This window comes from Chelonia mydas, chromosome 9 (assembly GCF_015237465.2).
Source record: "Chelonia mydas isolate rCheMyd1 chromosome 9, rCheMyd1.pri.v2, whole genome shotgun sequence".
NCBI lineage: Eukaryota > Metazoa > Chordata > Testudines > Cheloniidae > Chelonia > Chelonia mydas.
The window spans coordinates 54,367,818-54,384,204 of NC_057855.1; the positions used below are offsets into that span (position 1 = coordinate 54,367,818).

The 16,387-nt window shown below is 47.9% G+C and overlaps 1 protein-coding gene across 22 annotated transcripts in view; it reads right to left on the bottom strand.

Annotated features, from left to right (window-relative positions):
- FARP2 (FERM, ARH/RhoGEF and pleckstrin domain protein 2) overlaps positions 1–16,387 on the bottom strand; it is a 217,540-nt gene that overhangs the window by 79,384 nt on the left and 121,769 nt on the right. For all 22 annotated transcript variants that reach the window (XR_005226739.1, XR_006283770.1, XR_006283769.1 and 19 more), the window contains one exon: positions 8,838–8,933. Coding sequence is in view for 18 of the 22 variants with exons in the window: in XM_043522447.1 (XP_043378382.1) it covers positions 8,838–8,933 (96 nt within the window). In the remaining 4 variants the exon portion in view is untranslated. The remainder of the gene's footprint in view (positions 1–8,837; positions 8,934–16,387) is intronic.

A 16,387-nucleotide genomic window follows, 5' to 3' on the forward strand; every position in this document is an offset into this window, starting at 1 on the left:
GGTGATATAAGAACTGGAATGCCTGAGGAAACTGCCTTTATGTTTTTTTGTTAGCCAGTGTGGTGAAACAGGAGTTTACTTTTCTGGCTGGTTTGGTATAGCTTATAAAAGAATAACCACCAGTTTTGGGTTGTGTTTGCCCTATTTCTCAGCAGTTCGTCCTGAATTTGGCATCCTCAGTTGTGACCCACTAAAGCATGGTTACAAGAAGGGAACAGGGTGCAAAGGGGTCAAAGGGGGCTTTCATGAGCCACGCGAGCACCAGATTCAGGTCTCATGGAGGGACTGGGTCCCAGACTTGGCGATAGAGCCACTCCAGACCTTTTAAGAACCAGACCGTCAGGTTATGAGTGAAGACAGACCTGCCCTGGAATGGAGGGTGAAAGGCTGATATAGCGGCCAAGTGGACCTTAACTGATGAAAGGAACAAACCCTGGAGCTTCAGGTACATAAGGTAGTCCAGGATTAACTGCAGCAAGGGCTGCTCAGGCCTAACCTCTTGGGCCGAGGCCCAGCACGTGAATCGTTTCCATTTGGCGAGACAGATCACTCTAGTGGAGGGCTTTCTACTACCCAGTAGGACCTACTGGACTCGGGCTGAGCACTCCTGCTCTTCAGTAGTTAACCACGGAGCAACCAAGCTGTGAAGTGCAGCGCTGCCAGATTCGGGTACAGGAGCCGGCTGTGATTCTGCAACAGAAGATCTGGCAACTGCATCGGGGTTGTCACAGGCAGGTCCATCAGCTGAACTGGTGCTGGCGAGGCCAAGCCAGGGCTATCAGGATAACCTTGGCCTTGTTCTGCTTGAACTTAATGAGGACTCTGTGAAACAACAGCACCAGCAGGAAAGCGTACATCAGAGGCCCTCAACCATGGAAGTAAGAAGGCGTCTGGCAAGGAGCCCCTGTCGAGCCCCCGAAACGAGCAGAACCTGTAACAGACGCTTCCTGTTCTGACACGTTGTGAACAAATCCACTGAGGGAGACCCCCACTTTCAGAAGTTCTAGTAGATCACATCAGGCTGTAGTGACCACTTGTAGCGAGAGGAGAAGGTTCTGCTAAGGTGATCTGCCGATACTTTTCTGGTTCCTGGGAGGTGTGCTGCCACAAGATGAATGGCATGCTGCACACAAAAGTCCCAGAGCCAGAAGGCTTCCTGGCAGAGGGCTGACAACCTGGCTCTGCCTTGCTTGTTGATATAAAACATTGGGGCGATATTGTCCAGCAGGACTTGAACCACTTTGTCTTGTAACTGGGACCGAAAAGACTGGCAGGTCTTGTAACTGGGACCGAAAAGACTGCCCTGAGCTCCTGACATTTATGTGGAGGAAGCATTGACTTCTGACCAATGGCCCGGTGTACTGAGCTCACACAAGTTGGCTCCCCAGCCCAGGTCCGAGGCATCAGACATCAGAGTTAGCGACTGGGGTGGGGCCATGAAGGGGACTCCCTGCAACACCAATTTGGGGTCCAACCACCACACCAGTGATGACCAGATGTGGTCGAGCATCTTGACTACCAGGTCCAGGTCATGCCTGCTGAGGATGTAGACCGATGTCAACCACGCCTGCAGCAGCCGGAGGTGAAGCTGGGCATGATGGACCATGTGAGTACAGGCAGCCATGTGGCATAGCAATCTTAGGCAAGTGCAGGTGGTGGTGAGCAGGTGCCCCTCACATGGGAGATTATGTCCGACATGGCTCAGAAACGGGCCTCTGGAAAGAATGCCCTGGCCTGTGTGGAATCAAGGACTGCCCCAATGAACTCTACCCATTGCACTGGTACAAGGGTCCATTTCTTTTTGTTCACTAACAGGCCCAGGTGCCACACCAGATCGAGGCTGCTCTGCACTTAATCCTGCAATCTGCCCTTGATGAGCCAATTGTTGAGATAAGGACAGACCTGGACGCTCCGATGCCTCAGGTAAGCAGCTACTGGGGCCATACGTTTTGTAAAGACCCGCAAGGCCGAGGAGAGGCCAAAGGGAAGCACCATGAACTGGAAATGGTGCTGGTCCACCATAAAACGAGGGAACTGTCTCTGTCCTTGGAAGATAGAGATATGGAAATAAGTATCTTTCAAGTAGAGAGACCAGTCTCCCAGATCCAGGGAGGGGATGAGGGAGTCCAAGGATACCATGCAAAACTTCAAATTCGTGAGATACTTGTTGAGCCGTCACAGGTCCAGAATGGGTCGTAGGCCCTTGTTTACTTTTGGGATCAGGAAATAATGAGAGTAGAAACCTTTCCCCCTCATTTCCTGAGGGACCTCCTCCACCACCCCCCAGTTGTAGGAGGTTGTCCACCTCCTGAATGAGGAATTGCTCATGAGAAGGGTCCCTGAAGAGGGACGGGGAAGAGGGGATAGCCGAAAACTGAAGGATGTAGCCCAACGACACAATTTCTAGCACCCAACGGTCCAAGGTGACTCTCGACCAGGTCAAACAGTAGGGAGGGAGATGGCTGAGGAAAAGATAGGGCGGGTGCCAGGAGGTGACTGGGGCATCGCTCTCGAGTGAACCCTCAATATGACCGTTTCTGCCCGCCATGGTGTTTCACTGGGCCAGGTTGCACAGGTGAACGGAAGGAGGAAAGGCAGCAGTGACTAAACCCAGTGTCCCTTCTCCTCACAGATCCCTGCTGAGGCTACCAAGGCCTTGGCGGAGGGGTCAGACAGAATTGCTTCCTCGCTGATTGAGGCGTATCCAGCCCCAGGGAGCGGAGGGTGGCCCGAGCATCCTTCAGACCACGCAGCCTCGAGTTCATCTGTTCCGAAAACAGCCCAACTTCATCAAACAGGAGATCTTTTATGGAGGACTGCAACTCCTGGAAAAAGCCAGCGGTCTGAAGACAGGAACTGCGCCTCATGACCACCACCAAGGTGACCACCCCGGCTGCCGAATCATCCGCATCCCAGGCAATCTGGAGGGAGCACTCAGCCACTGCTGTAACTTCTCAACAAGGGCCCCAAACTCTTGGGCCACCTCGTGGGGCAAGGAGTCTTTAAACTTGTGGAGGGAGTCCCACAGGTTAAAATTATAACACCCAAAAGAACCTGGTGGTTCGCGACCCGGAATTGGAGACTGGCCGTGGAATACATTTTCCTCCCAAAAAGGTCCAGTCTCGTGGCCTCCTTATTTTTGGGAGTGGAACTAGCATGTCCTTGCTTGTCCTTTTTGTTGGTCGTTGACACAACCAATGACCCCGGGAGCAGGTGGGTATATAAGTATTCAAACCCCTTGGCAGGGACAAAATACTTTTTCATGGACCTCTTGGAAGTGGGTGGGATGGAGAACAGGCTTTGACAGAGGGCTTTGGCAATGTTCAGGATCCCTTTGGGTACCAGGAGCGCAACACGTGCAGCGGTGGATGCAGAGAGCACATTGAACAAAGTGTCTGATTGCTCTGTCATCTCTTCCGCCTCTAGGCCTAAGTTAGCAGCCACCCGTTGGAGCAGGACTTGGTGCTCCTTAAAGTCGTCCAGTGGGCTCGCACGGGAGGGCTCCGCCACCACCTTGTCTGGAGAGGACAATGATGACTGAACCACCAGGGGAGGGCCCGGGGCAACATCCCCTGCACAGGAAGGGGGTCTCGGGTGGGTACCTGTCACTCCATCTCAGTGCCTTCCAGCGCTTCCTGCACCAAGCCCGGTGCCGCCGGTGTCGATTGGAATCTGTCTGACACGGCAACCGATGACTGGTGAGACAGGGGCATAGGCATAACTGGCATTCCCCAGGCATTCTAGTAAGGCTATTGCACTGCCCACTGGCCCTGCTGCCAGGTTGGTATCTCTGAGGCGGATGCAACGTCCGGAGCCCAGTCGCAATGGTACTGTCTCGGCAAGGGGCTGAACTTCCTCTCCATGCCATAGAAATCCTCCAGTGACCAGGGCGGGGCCATCAACACCTGAGACTGGCAGCTAACTGTCTCTGTGGGTGGCCAGTGGCTTGAATAGTCAGACCAGTGCTGGGAGTAGAGGGAATGGTGCCTTGTTGGGGAGCATCCCTGAGGTTTCGGTGACACTGACCGTTGGCATGAAGATGACCAGAGCTGTCTGTACGGCGACCAGCGCTTCTCTCTGGTGAGGCCCAGCACAAGGGCAGAGATCGGGAGCGCGGTACCAGCAATCTGAAGCCCTGAACCAGTGACCTGGGCTGATGCAGAGACTAAGGGCATGGCGACAAAGGGCTCTGCCTTGGCTCCAGAGACAGGTGGTGCTCACTCGCCTTCTGGGAGGCTTTAATGGCTGGCTTGCCCTCGTAGGGAGCCTTCACTGACTCCAACACCGCACGCGGTGCCGGCTGGGGTGGAAGAGTCCTTTGTTCTCTGGGAGCCAGGAGCTGATAAGGTGTTGACTGAGCCATCAGTCTAGGTCCCCTACTGCTCCCTGGAGTCAGTGGTGGATCCCTTAGTGGGGTAAGGAGGTTGTCTCAGGGATGTGGCTCAAGCCTTGGCCTTTGCCCAATGCTCCTTGGTCCGACTTGCTCAGTGCCGGGTCCCTCTTTTTGATCTTTTTCTTGGGCACCACCAAAGGGGACCAGTGCCGGGGAAAGCCCAGTGCTAGGGGTGCACTACTCACCAAGGCCAAAGTGCTGGGTGTTGTGTCCAGCCAGGCCGACTCCGAGGCTGGATGAAGAGTGGCCTCCATGAGGAGGGCCCTCAAGCGAATGTCACGTTCTTTCTATGTCCTGGGAGGAAAGTTCTTACAGATGTGATATTTTTCTTTAATGTGGGATTCCCTCAGGCACTTCAGACAGCTACCACACGGGACACTAACAGGCATAGACCTGTTGCAGTCAGAGCAGGGCTTAAAACCCAGAGACCGGGGCATGCCCTGCCTAGGGCAAAGTCCCCATCTGGACCCTAACTAACCACAGTACTTAACAGCTACTTACTAACTAATCTACAATATATCAAACTATTTACAGCTGGAACACGAGGTTTGAAGAGTAGGAAAAACCACTGACCACTTGCGAAGCAAGGGAGAGAGAGGTGCTCTGACCAACCACCATGGGCGGTAAGAAGGAACCGAGAGGGCATAGGGCCAGCAGTGCCTGATATACTGACACATGAGCACAGCACTCAAGGGGGCACCACAGCTGACCCTACAGATACTGCTAAGGCAAAAGTCTCTGACAACTGTGCACATGGGCGTGCACAAACCTAGAATGGAATCGACATGAGCAAGCACTCAAAGAACGCTCAGGTGCAATTATATTCCTCAACACACTTACCATAAAATTATAGTAACTGGGCTCACAGACAGCACTGTTCTGTAACTACACACTCTACAATACTATGAATTTACCAGAAAAAAATTGTGTCTATTGAAATCAAATATGCAAACAACTTTTTGACATACGCTTCGATATTAAAATCATGAGATTTAAGCATAACTTTAATTCAATGGTAATTCTGTGTACTGCATAGACTCCATCTAAATGTGGTATTGATTTAATGACAGGGATTCCACGAACTTCCTTGGGAAACCTATTCCAGAGCTTAACTACCCATATACTACCCAGTTTTTCCTACCCAGTTTTTCCTAATTCCTAAAAACTACCCAGTTTTTCCTAATTCCTAACCTAAATCCCTCTTGTTGCAGATTAAGCCCATTACTTCTTGTCCTACCTTCAATGTACATGGCGAATAACTGATCACAGTTCTCTTTATAACAGCCTTTAGCATATTTGAATACTCTTCTCAGTTCCCCCCTCCCACCTGGTCTTCTTTTCTCAAAACATGCCTTTTCTTAACCTCTCCTCAAAGATCAGGTTTTCTAAAACTTTTATCATTTTGGGTGCTTTCCTTTGGACTCTTCTCAGTTTGTCCACATCTTTCCTAGTGTGGTGCCCAGAATTGGACACCGTACTCCAGGTGAGGCCTCACCAGTGCCAAGTAGAGTGGAACAATGACCTCCCATGTCTTACATACAACACTCCTTTTAATACATTAATATTAGCCTTTTTTTTTTTTTGCAACCACATCACATTGTTCACGCATATTCAATTTGTGATGCACTATAACCCCAGGTCCTTTTTAGCAGTACTACCACTTAGCCAGTTAGTCCCCATTTTGCAGTTGTGGCATTTGATTTTTCCTTCTTAAGTGAAGTACTTGCTAGATGCCATGACTACAGTACTTTGCCTTATCCTTATTGAATTTCATCTTGTTAAATTCAGACCAATTCTCCAATTTTTCAAGGTCAGTTTGAATTCTAATCCTGTCCCCCGAAGTGTTTGCATCCTCTCCCAGCGTGGTGTCATCCACAAATTTTTTAAGTATACCATCCACCCCATTATCAAAGTAATTAGTAAAAATACTGAATAGTACTAGACCCAGGGCTGACTCTGTGGGACCCCACCAAATACATCCTCTTAGTTTTACAGCCAACCATTGATAACTACTTTTTGAGTATGGTCTTTCAACCAGTTGTTCACCCACCTTACAGTAATTTATTTTAGCCATATTTCTTTAGTTTGTTCATGTGGGACTATGTCTAAACCCTTACTAAAATCAAGATAATAACACTCCCTCCTATCCACTCCGCCAGTAACCCCATCAAAGAAGAAATTAAGTTGACTTGGGATGATTTATTTTTGACAAATCCATGCTGGCTATTCCTTATAACTATTATCCTTTATGTGCTTACAACTTGATTGTTTAATAATTTGTTCCAGTATCTTTCTATGTTTCAAAGTTAGGCTGACTAGTCTATAATTTCCCAAGTTGTCTTTGTTCCCCTTTTTTAAGATAAGTACTATGTTGGCCTTTTTCCAGTCCTCTGAGACCACACCCTGAGTTCTCAAAAGGTAATTGCTAACAGTTCAAAATTGCTGTAGCTAGTTCCTTAAGTACCCTAGGATGAATTTCATTGGGCCCTGCCAACATACATCTAACTTATCTGAATATTGTTTAACCTTTCCCTGTTTTGGCTTCCACTCCTTCCCCCTTGTCATTAATATTGTTTTGAGTATCTGGTCACCATTAACCTTTTTAGTGAAGACTGAAGCAAAAGAGGTATTAAACAACTCAGCCTTATTGATGCCATCAGTTATGAGCTCTCCTTCCCCACTAAGTAGAGGGCCTACACTTTCCTTAGTCTTTCTCTTGCTTCTAATGTGTTTAAAGAACCTCTTCTTATTGCTTTTTATGTTCCTTTCTAATTATAACTCATTTTGTGCCTAAGTCTTTCTGATTTTGTCCATGATTTTGTTCATGTTATTCTTTGGTGCTCCTCCTTAGCGATTTGTCCATGTTTCCACTTTTTATAGGATTCCTTTTTGACTTTCAGGTCATTAAAGAGCTCCTGATAGAGCCATATTGGCCTCTTAGTAGTCTTCCTATCTTTCCTTTGCATCAGGATAGTTTGCAGTTGTAAGTTCAATATTGTCTCCTTGAGAAACTGCCAGCTATCCTGAACTCCTTTATCCCTTAGATTTTCTTCCCAGTTCTGAGTTTGTTAAAGTCTGCTTTTTTGAAGTCCATTGTCCTTATTCTGCTGCTCTCACTCCTTCCTTTTCTTAGGATCACGAAATCTATTATTTCATGACCATCTTCACCCATACTGTCTTCCACTTTCAGATTCACTACTAATTCCTTCGTGTTGATCAGAATCAAGTCTCAAATGACTGTTTCCCTGGTTACTTCCTCCACTTTCTAAAACACGAATTTGTCCCTAATACATTCCAAGAACTTTTTGGAAATGTATTTTGTCATACTACTTTTCAAACAGATGTCTGGGTAGTTAAAGTCTCCCATTACTACATTGTCTCCAGTTTTGGATATTTCTGTTCATTCCCTTCCATGAAAAACCTACAGAAGAAAAAAGTTTACTGCAAAAATTTAGGGGGCTGTAAATTGGGGTAAACATGCCACATTCTCCCCTTTTATATGTGATTAGCAATGGCGTGCAGGTGCAGAGTCTGTAATCTGGCAACAATGTGGAGCCCAGGAATCTGAAGCAAATTCTGGCCCCAAATCCTACAGATCTCCAAACATCTGCTGCAGGAGTGCCTGCTCTTTTATGAACCTCTCATACCCTTAACTCCAGCAATGGGTGGCATGACTCACACAGCTGCCACAACTACATACTACATAACACTCAGAAGTACATTAAAGCCACAGAAAAAAACCAGCAGCAAGCTGAAACAAGCAGCATTAGCTCCCAAGTGGCAATTTGCCCCATAATTGAGCTCCAAAGTTCTGGGCTCATGGTGTATAGAGTGTCTGCTCAGAAATTCCAACCCCTTATGGCTGGCCATGCCTTCTTCAGTCTTGCATATTTGACAACACATGTCACTGTAAACAGGATTGGCCAGCACTTCACAGTTGGTGGTAGGCCTGCCTAACAGCCTCTCATCTTCATCACGCAATCCAAACAGACCTCTTTTGTGAACTTTTGTTTCTCTCCCAACCATGCAGCAAAGGGAGCACATGGCCCCAAAACACTAGTTTTAGCTGTAGGCAAATTTACATCTGAAGTAAAAGTACTATAAGCAACACTCCTATTAAAAAGAAAATACACAGGAATTACATACTGAATAATTTACTCATAACTCTTGTTACTATTTGATATTTTAAAATACACTTGCTTATGTCTAATGAGGGCCAAGACAGATACAGGAAGTGGAAAACCTTAAAAGAGAAAAGTAGGGACATTAAGGAGGTGGGGGGAGACCTTTACTACAATAACTGAAGGATGAAGCCAAAAAGTATCCTTTAGGGCATTTAAAAAAAATCCACTTGCTTTACAAAATTATAGACTTAAGCATTTCTACTAACATTTAGAAGACTTCTTTCAAACAGTGCCATGGCTATAGGTATGACTAGACTTACATGGACTTCTGGGTGGAGCTTGATAAGAAATCTTTTTCTCTTGAAGCTTAATTTACGGACTTTAGACCAGTTGAAGGTGTTGATTTTTGTGGTACCCTAAATGAAAAACAAAATTATTTATGGCTAGCAAGAAATGTTTACACTGTCAAGTTGTATCTTAAACAGCAACAAATGTCCCTCCTTGCCCCCACAATTCATTGTAGTCAAATCTATTTTCAATTTATTCCTTTGATCAGGCTTTAGCTGCTTTGCAATATCATTCATAGATTAATAGAAAACATAGTCTTCAAGCAGATATTGAAGGACAATATCAGGTACCTTGTGGTATATATAAGTTTTAGATAGGTATTTTTGTTTTTTTGTAAATTTTCTGTTATTCATTCTACCCAAGGGCAACTCTACGAAATCCAATTTAACTGCTCACCTGGGTTGAGTTTCCCAGGTGCTATCAATATCTTCAGAAGAAGAAGTTACTCATCTTGTGCAGTAACGATGCTTCTTCGAGATGTGTCCCCCTATGGGTGGTCCACCATAGGTGTGTCTATGTCCCTGCGCTGCTGATCGGAGAACTTCAGTAGCAATGTCCATTGGGCCCGCACATGCACGGTCTCTCCTTGTACTGTGCCATGAGACTAGCCAGTGCGCACAGGCTAATCGTCCTCAATGCCTTCTCTACCACCGAGTCATAAATGAGAACTCCGAATTAAAAGGGAGGAGAGCAGGTTGTGGAGCACCCACAGGGGGACACATCTTGAAGAACCATCGTTACTGCACAAGATGAGTAACTTCTTCTTCGAGTAGAATCCCGATGGGTGCTCCACTTTAGGTGACTCCCAAGCAGTACCCCTTTTGGAGGGCTGGGACTTCGGAGTCGGGTCAGTTACAGATGACAGTACTGTGATGGCGAAGATGGCATCGGAGGTGGAGTCCCCAGTGATTGTTTAGCGTTCTGCAAAAGTGTGGACTGATGACCATGTCCCCACTCTGCAGATCTCTGTGATGGGGCGTCCTTGAAGAAAGCAACAGATGAAGAGATCAATCTTGTGGAACGTGTACAGATCGGTGGTCGGGGCGGGAGGTCACGTTAAGAATTTGGTAGCACTGTCTGATGCAATTCGAGACTCACTTAATCATAGAATATCAGGGTTGGAAGGTACCTCAGGAGGTCATCTAGTCCAATCCCCTGCTCAAAGCAGGGCCAATCCCCAATTTTTGCCAGATCCCTAAACGGCCCCCTCAAGCATTGAACTCACAACCCTGGGTTTAACAGGCCAATGCTCAAACCACTGAGCTATCCCTCCCCATCCTCCCCTCCAGTGTATTTACCACTCCTCCCAGTTTAGTATCATCTGGAAACTTGCTGAGGGTGCAATTAATCCCATCTTCCAGATCATTAATGAAGATATTGAACAAAACTGGCCCCAGGATCGACCCTTGGGGCACTCCGCTTGACACTGACTGCCAACTAGACATGGAGCCATTGATCACTACCCTTTGAGCCTGACAATCTAGCCAGCTTTCTATCCACCTTAGAGTCCATTCATCCAGCCCATACTTCTTTAACGTGCTGGCAAGAATACTGTGGGAGACCATGTCACAAGCTTTGCTAAAGTCAAGGAATAACACATCCACTGCTTTCCCCTCATCCACAGAGCCAGTTATCTCGTCACAGAAAGCAATTAGATTAGTCAGGCATGACTTGCACTTGGTGAATCCGTGTTGACTGTTCCTCATCACTTTCCTCTCCTCTAAGTGCTTCAGAATTGATTCCTTGACGACCTGCTACACGATTTTTCCAGGGTCTGAGATGAGGTTGACTGTCTTGTAATTCCCCAGATCCTCCTTTTTCCCTTTTTTAAAGATGGGCACTACATTAGCCTTTTTCCAGTTGTCCGGGACGTCCCCCAATCGCCATGAGTTTTCAAAGATAATGGCCAATGGCTTTGCAATCACATCCACCAACTCCGTTAGCACTCTCGGATGCAATGGATCCGGCCCCATGGACTTGTGCTCGTCCAGCTTTTCTAAATAGTCCTGAACCACTTCTTTCTCCACAGAGGGCTGGTCACCTCCTCCCCATGCTGTGCTGCCCAGTGCAGTAGTCTGGGAGCTGACCTTGTTCATGAAGACAGAGGCAAAAAAAGCATTGAGTATATTAGCTTTTTCCACATCCTCTGTCACTAGGTTGGCTCCCCCATTCAGTAAGGGGCCCACACTTTCCCTGAGCTTCTTCTTGTTGCTAACATACCTGAAGAAACCCTTCTTGTTACTCTTAACTTCTCTTGCTAGCTGCAACTCCAAGTGTGATTTGGCCTTCCTGATTTCACTCCTGCATGCCTGAGCAATATTTTTATACTCCTCCCTGGTCATTTGTCCAATCTTCCACTTCTTGTAAGCTTCTTTTTCGTGTTTAAGATCAGCGAGGATTTCACTGTTAAGCCAAGTTGGTCACCTGCCATATTTACTATTCTTTCTACACATCGGGATGGTTTGTTCCTGTGACCTCAATAAGGATTCTTTAAAATACAGCCAGCTCTCCTGGACTCCTTTCCCCCTCATGTTATTCTCCCAGGGGATCCTGCCCATCAGTTCCTTGAGGGAGTCAAACTCTGCTTTTCTGAAGTCCAGCGTCTGTATTCTGCTGCTCTCCTTTCTTTCCCTGTGTCAGGATCCTGAACTTGACCATCTCATGGTCACTGCCTCCCAGGTTCCCATCCACTTTTGCTTCACCTACTAATTCTTCCCGGTTTGGGAGCAGCAGGTCAAGAAGAGCTCTGCCCCTAGTTGGTTCCTCCAGCACTTGCACCAGGAAATTGTCCCCTACACTTTCCAAAAACAACTTGGATTGTTTGTGCATTGCTGTATTGGTCTCCCAGCAGATATCAGGGTGATTGAAGTCTCCCATGAGAACCAGGGCCTGCAATCTAGTAACTTCCGTTAGTTGCCGGAAGAAAGCTTCGTCCACCTCATCCCCCTGGTCTGGTGCTCTATAGCAGACTCCCACCATGACATCACCTCTGTTGCTCACACCTTTGGAGCTCTGAGCAGTCATACTGTTCTCTTACATACAGTACAACTCCCCCACCTTTTCTGCCCTGCCTGTCCTTCCTGAACAGTTTATATCCATCCATGACAGTACTCCAGTCATGTGAGTTATCCCACCAAGCCCCTGTGATTCCAATCACATCATAATTCCTTGACTGTGCCAGGCCTTCCAGTTCTCCCTGCTTGTTTCCCAGGCTTCTTGCATTTGTGTATAGGCACTTGAGATAACTTGCTGATCATCTCGCTTTCTCAGTATGAGGCAGGAGCCCTCCCCTCTTGCACTCTCCTGCTCGTGCTTCCGCCCGGTATCCCACTTCCCCATTTACCTCAGGGCTTTGGTCTCCTTCCCCCGGTGAACCTAGTTTAAAGCCCTCCTCACTGGGTTAGCCAGCCTGCTTGCAAAGATGCTCTTAAGACTTAAGAGAGTCTTTGGGCTGATATTGCTGAGCCCTTGGATCCTTCCACCACAGAGGTGAAAAGTCTAGGGGACTTCCTGAAGGCCTTTGTCCTATCAAGGTAGAAGGCCATGGCTCTCTTGACATCGGGGGAATGTAGTATAACCTCCCTATTGTTTTGGTGAGGCTTGGCGTAGAAGATTGGAAAGTGAATTGATTGATTCATGTGAAACAGGGAGGTTACCTTAGGGATGCATTTTGGATGCAGCCTGAGTAAAACCTTGTCTGGAAAGAATACTGTTTAAGGGGGATGCACCATCAGAGCTGCTATCTCTCCTATTCTTCTGGCTGAGGTAATTGTTATCAGGAAGGCCGTTTTCACTGATAGCTATGTTAGCGAACAGGTGGCCACTGGTTCAAAGTTGGGGCCTAATCAGCCCTTTCTTAACCAGGTTTAGCTCCGACATAAGGGTAGGGAATCGAGTTTGAGGGAAGAGATTTATGATACCCTTAAGGAATCTTTTTGTGGTTGGGTGTGACAGCACCAATAAAAGGCTATAATAGCTGATAGATGGACCCTAGAGAGCTTAGGAATAATCCTGACTTTTTAAGGGTCAGAGCATAGACTAAAATATGTGGAAGAGTTACTGAGGCTGGAGAGATTTGTTGGGACATGCATCAAATCTGAAACCTGGACCATTTCTGACAGTAAGTACGTTGTGTGGAGGGCTTTCTACTGTGTAAACAGAACCTCCTGTACTTCCTTTAAGCATGAACTTTCTAGGTGCTGGAACCAAGCAGGAGCCTGTGAAAGGATGTGCAGATAGGTCGGGAGAGAGATCAGTGGACACATCGCAAGCTGTGTCAGGTAAGGATGCCAGGTCTGCCTCAGCAACATAGGAGCAATCAGGATGACGTGAGCACTATCCCTGTTTATTTTTAAATAGGAGCTTCAGCAGAAGAGGAAACTGAGGAAAGGTGGAAAAAAGGTCCTTGTCCCAGGGGAGAAGAAAAGCATCACCCAGAGACTGCTGTCCCATCCCTATCCTGGAGCAGTCGTATGGACACTTCTTGTTCTGGTGAGTGGCGAACAGATCTATGAATACTGCTCCCTGTTGTGTGAACAGGTTGTGGAGTACCGATGGGTGCATCTCCCACAAACGACAGTGTGGGAATTTGGAACTGGGGTTGTCCACTATTGAGTTCTTCGTGCCCGGGAGTAAGCCGCGGGATAACGTGACGTTGTGAGAGATGCACCAGTTCCATAGTCTCATTGCCTCCATGCATAGGGAGGGCAACCTGGCCCCCGTGACGGTTGATGTAATACATGCAGGCTATGTCGTCTGTTAGGATCTTTGCATGTGATCCTGTGATCAGCAGGAGAAAATGGGTGCAGGCATTCCTGACCGCTCTCAGTTTGAGGAGATTGAAGTGTAGAGACATCCTCCGTAGGTGACCATTTGCCTTGCAACATGAGGCCATTTAAATGTGCACCGCACCCTCTGAGTGGTGAGTCGGTGGTAAGAAACAATGATGGTGACATGTATGAGAAGGAGATCCTTTTGCACACATTGGTTGGGTCCTTCCACCAGTTTAAGGAATTTTTGGCCTGGTGGGTAGTGACAGGTTTGTCCAGCCTGTCCCTGTTTGGTCTGTAAACTGAACTAAACCATAGTTGGAGGCATCACGTGTGGAATTTGGCATGTGGTATCACCACCATGCCTGCTGCCATGTGTCCAAAGCGTTGGAGGCAAAGTAAGGGCAGTATCTGTGGACTGTATTACATTGTGTTTAGGAGTGAAGCCAGGGATAGGAACCTGTGCTGAGGTAGGAGGGCTTTTGCCTGTATGGTGCTGTGACAGTGGGTGCATACCCTGCACTAGGAGAGAAAGGTTTAATCCCATACTATGGGCGGAGGAAGTCCTGTCCCTCGGACCATGCTGAGCATGCTCCAACTGCTGTGCTAGTATAAAGATGAGCAGCTCAGCCCAGTCTGGGCTGGTCACTGAGGATGAAGCACGATTGGTGGGGGCTCCAGGCCAGGAGTCACTACAGCTCCTAACTGCGAGAACCAGAGATCCCAGGGACTACACCAGAGATGTGCTACCTACAACCGATTGGCAGGAGTCAGAATTCCAGGGAGCTACCCACACCAGGGAACCCGGAGACCCCAAAGATACACAGTCTACAGCTTCAGGAAACACGATAGGAAGTGGTCCAGGGAGACAGAATGAGTGGTATCTCCCACCCGTGTAAGGTCAGCATGTTCCGGTAAGATCCTTGCTGACTGGGTGGCGAACACACTCACCACTGACAAGGCCCTGGGCCAGGACCGGGTGGAGTTGGGATCCTTCTAGCCCGGTCACCACCCACCCTGAATCTGGCCATTGGGCAATAAAACTCTGACCCCAAGGGCAGCCATATTGACTCTGGCCAGTAAGCCATACAGCCCTGAAGCCGAGGGCAGTCAGTCATAGAATCTTAGAATATCAGGGTTGGAGGGACCTCAGAAGGTCATCTAATCTAACCCCCTGCTCAAAGCAGGACCAATCCCCAATTTTTGACCCAGATCCCGAAACGGCCCCCTCAAGGATTGAACTCACAACCCTGGGTTTAGCAGGCCAATGCTCAAACCACTGAGCTATCCCTCCCCTCTGACCTGCGAGCCTTACTGCTGTCAGCCTAAGAACAGTATGGTAGACTGCTAGCAAAGTGGTATCGCAACCATGATCATCCCCCTACATTCCCCAAAGAGGAACAGGGTGAGCATACCCCCCGACAGGTCCCTAGGTCAGCCCCTATGAATTCTATGCGTTGCACTGGGGTAAGGTTTGACTTCTGGGTGTTGATCTGTAAAACCCAGTTCCGTGAACAAACGTATTGTAGTGTAGATGTCCTCTTGCAGAGATGGGGCTCTGAGGAGACAGTTGTCCAGTTCTGAGTAAACCATTATCCCTTGCAAGCATAAGTGAACAGCTACCTCTGAGAGAACTTTGGAAAATATTCTTGGCGCTGATGACAGCCCAAAGGGGAGGACTCTGTATTGATAATGGTCGTGTCCCAGAGCGAACCTGAGAAATGGTCTGTGAGCTAGTAGGATCGCGATGTGAAAGTAGGCATCCTGGCAATCGAGGGACAAAAAAAATGGTTACTCACCTTCTCGTAACTGTTGTTCTTTGAGATGTGTTGTTCATGTCCATTCCTATCAGGTGTGAGCGCACGTGCACAATGGCCAGAAGATTTTTCCCTTAGCAGCATCCGTCGGATCAGTCTGCGCATCCTCTGGAGTCGTGCCCTTATGGCGCCTAGTATATAGCCCTGCTGACCCACCACCCCTTCAGTTTCTTCTTGCCGGCTACTCTGCCAGAGGGGTAGAAGGGTGGGTATTGGAATGGACATGAACAACACATCTCGAAGAACAACAGTTACGAGAAGGTGAGTAACCACTTTTTCTTCTTCGAGTGCTGTTCATGTTGATCCCAGTCAGGTGACTCCCAAGCAAAATTAGGAGGTGGAGTAGGAGCTGTCCAGTGACTCTGGCCTGTCTAGTAATTGCATAGTGTGCAGCGAAAGTGTGTATTGATGACCACGTCGCCGCCCTGCAAATTTCCTGGATGGGGACTTGGGCCAGGAAAGCTGTTGATGAAGCTTGTGCTCTTGTAGAGTGCACCGTTATTGGGCGCACTGGGATCCCTTTTAGATTATAGCACTCGGTAATGCAGGCCACAATCCATGATGAAATGCACTGTGTCAAAACAGGCTGGCCCTTCATTCTGTCTGCTACTGTGACAAAGAGCTGTACCAACTTCCTGAACGGTTTCGTCCTTTCTATGTAAAAGGCCAGCACTCTGCTGACATCAAGGGTGTGGAGTCTCCGCTCCCTGCTACTCGCATGAGGCTTGGGGTAGAACACCAGGAGGAAAATTTCCTGATTGATGTGGAACTGCGATACCACCTTCGGGAGGAAGGCCAGATGGGGTCTGAGCTGAATCTTGTCCTTAAAAAACACGGTGTAGGGAGGCTCAGACATTAGAGCCCTAAGCTCAGACACCCTCCAGGCTGAAGTTATCACCACCAGGAATGTGACCTTGTAGAAGAGGTAGAGCAGGA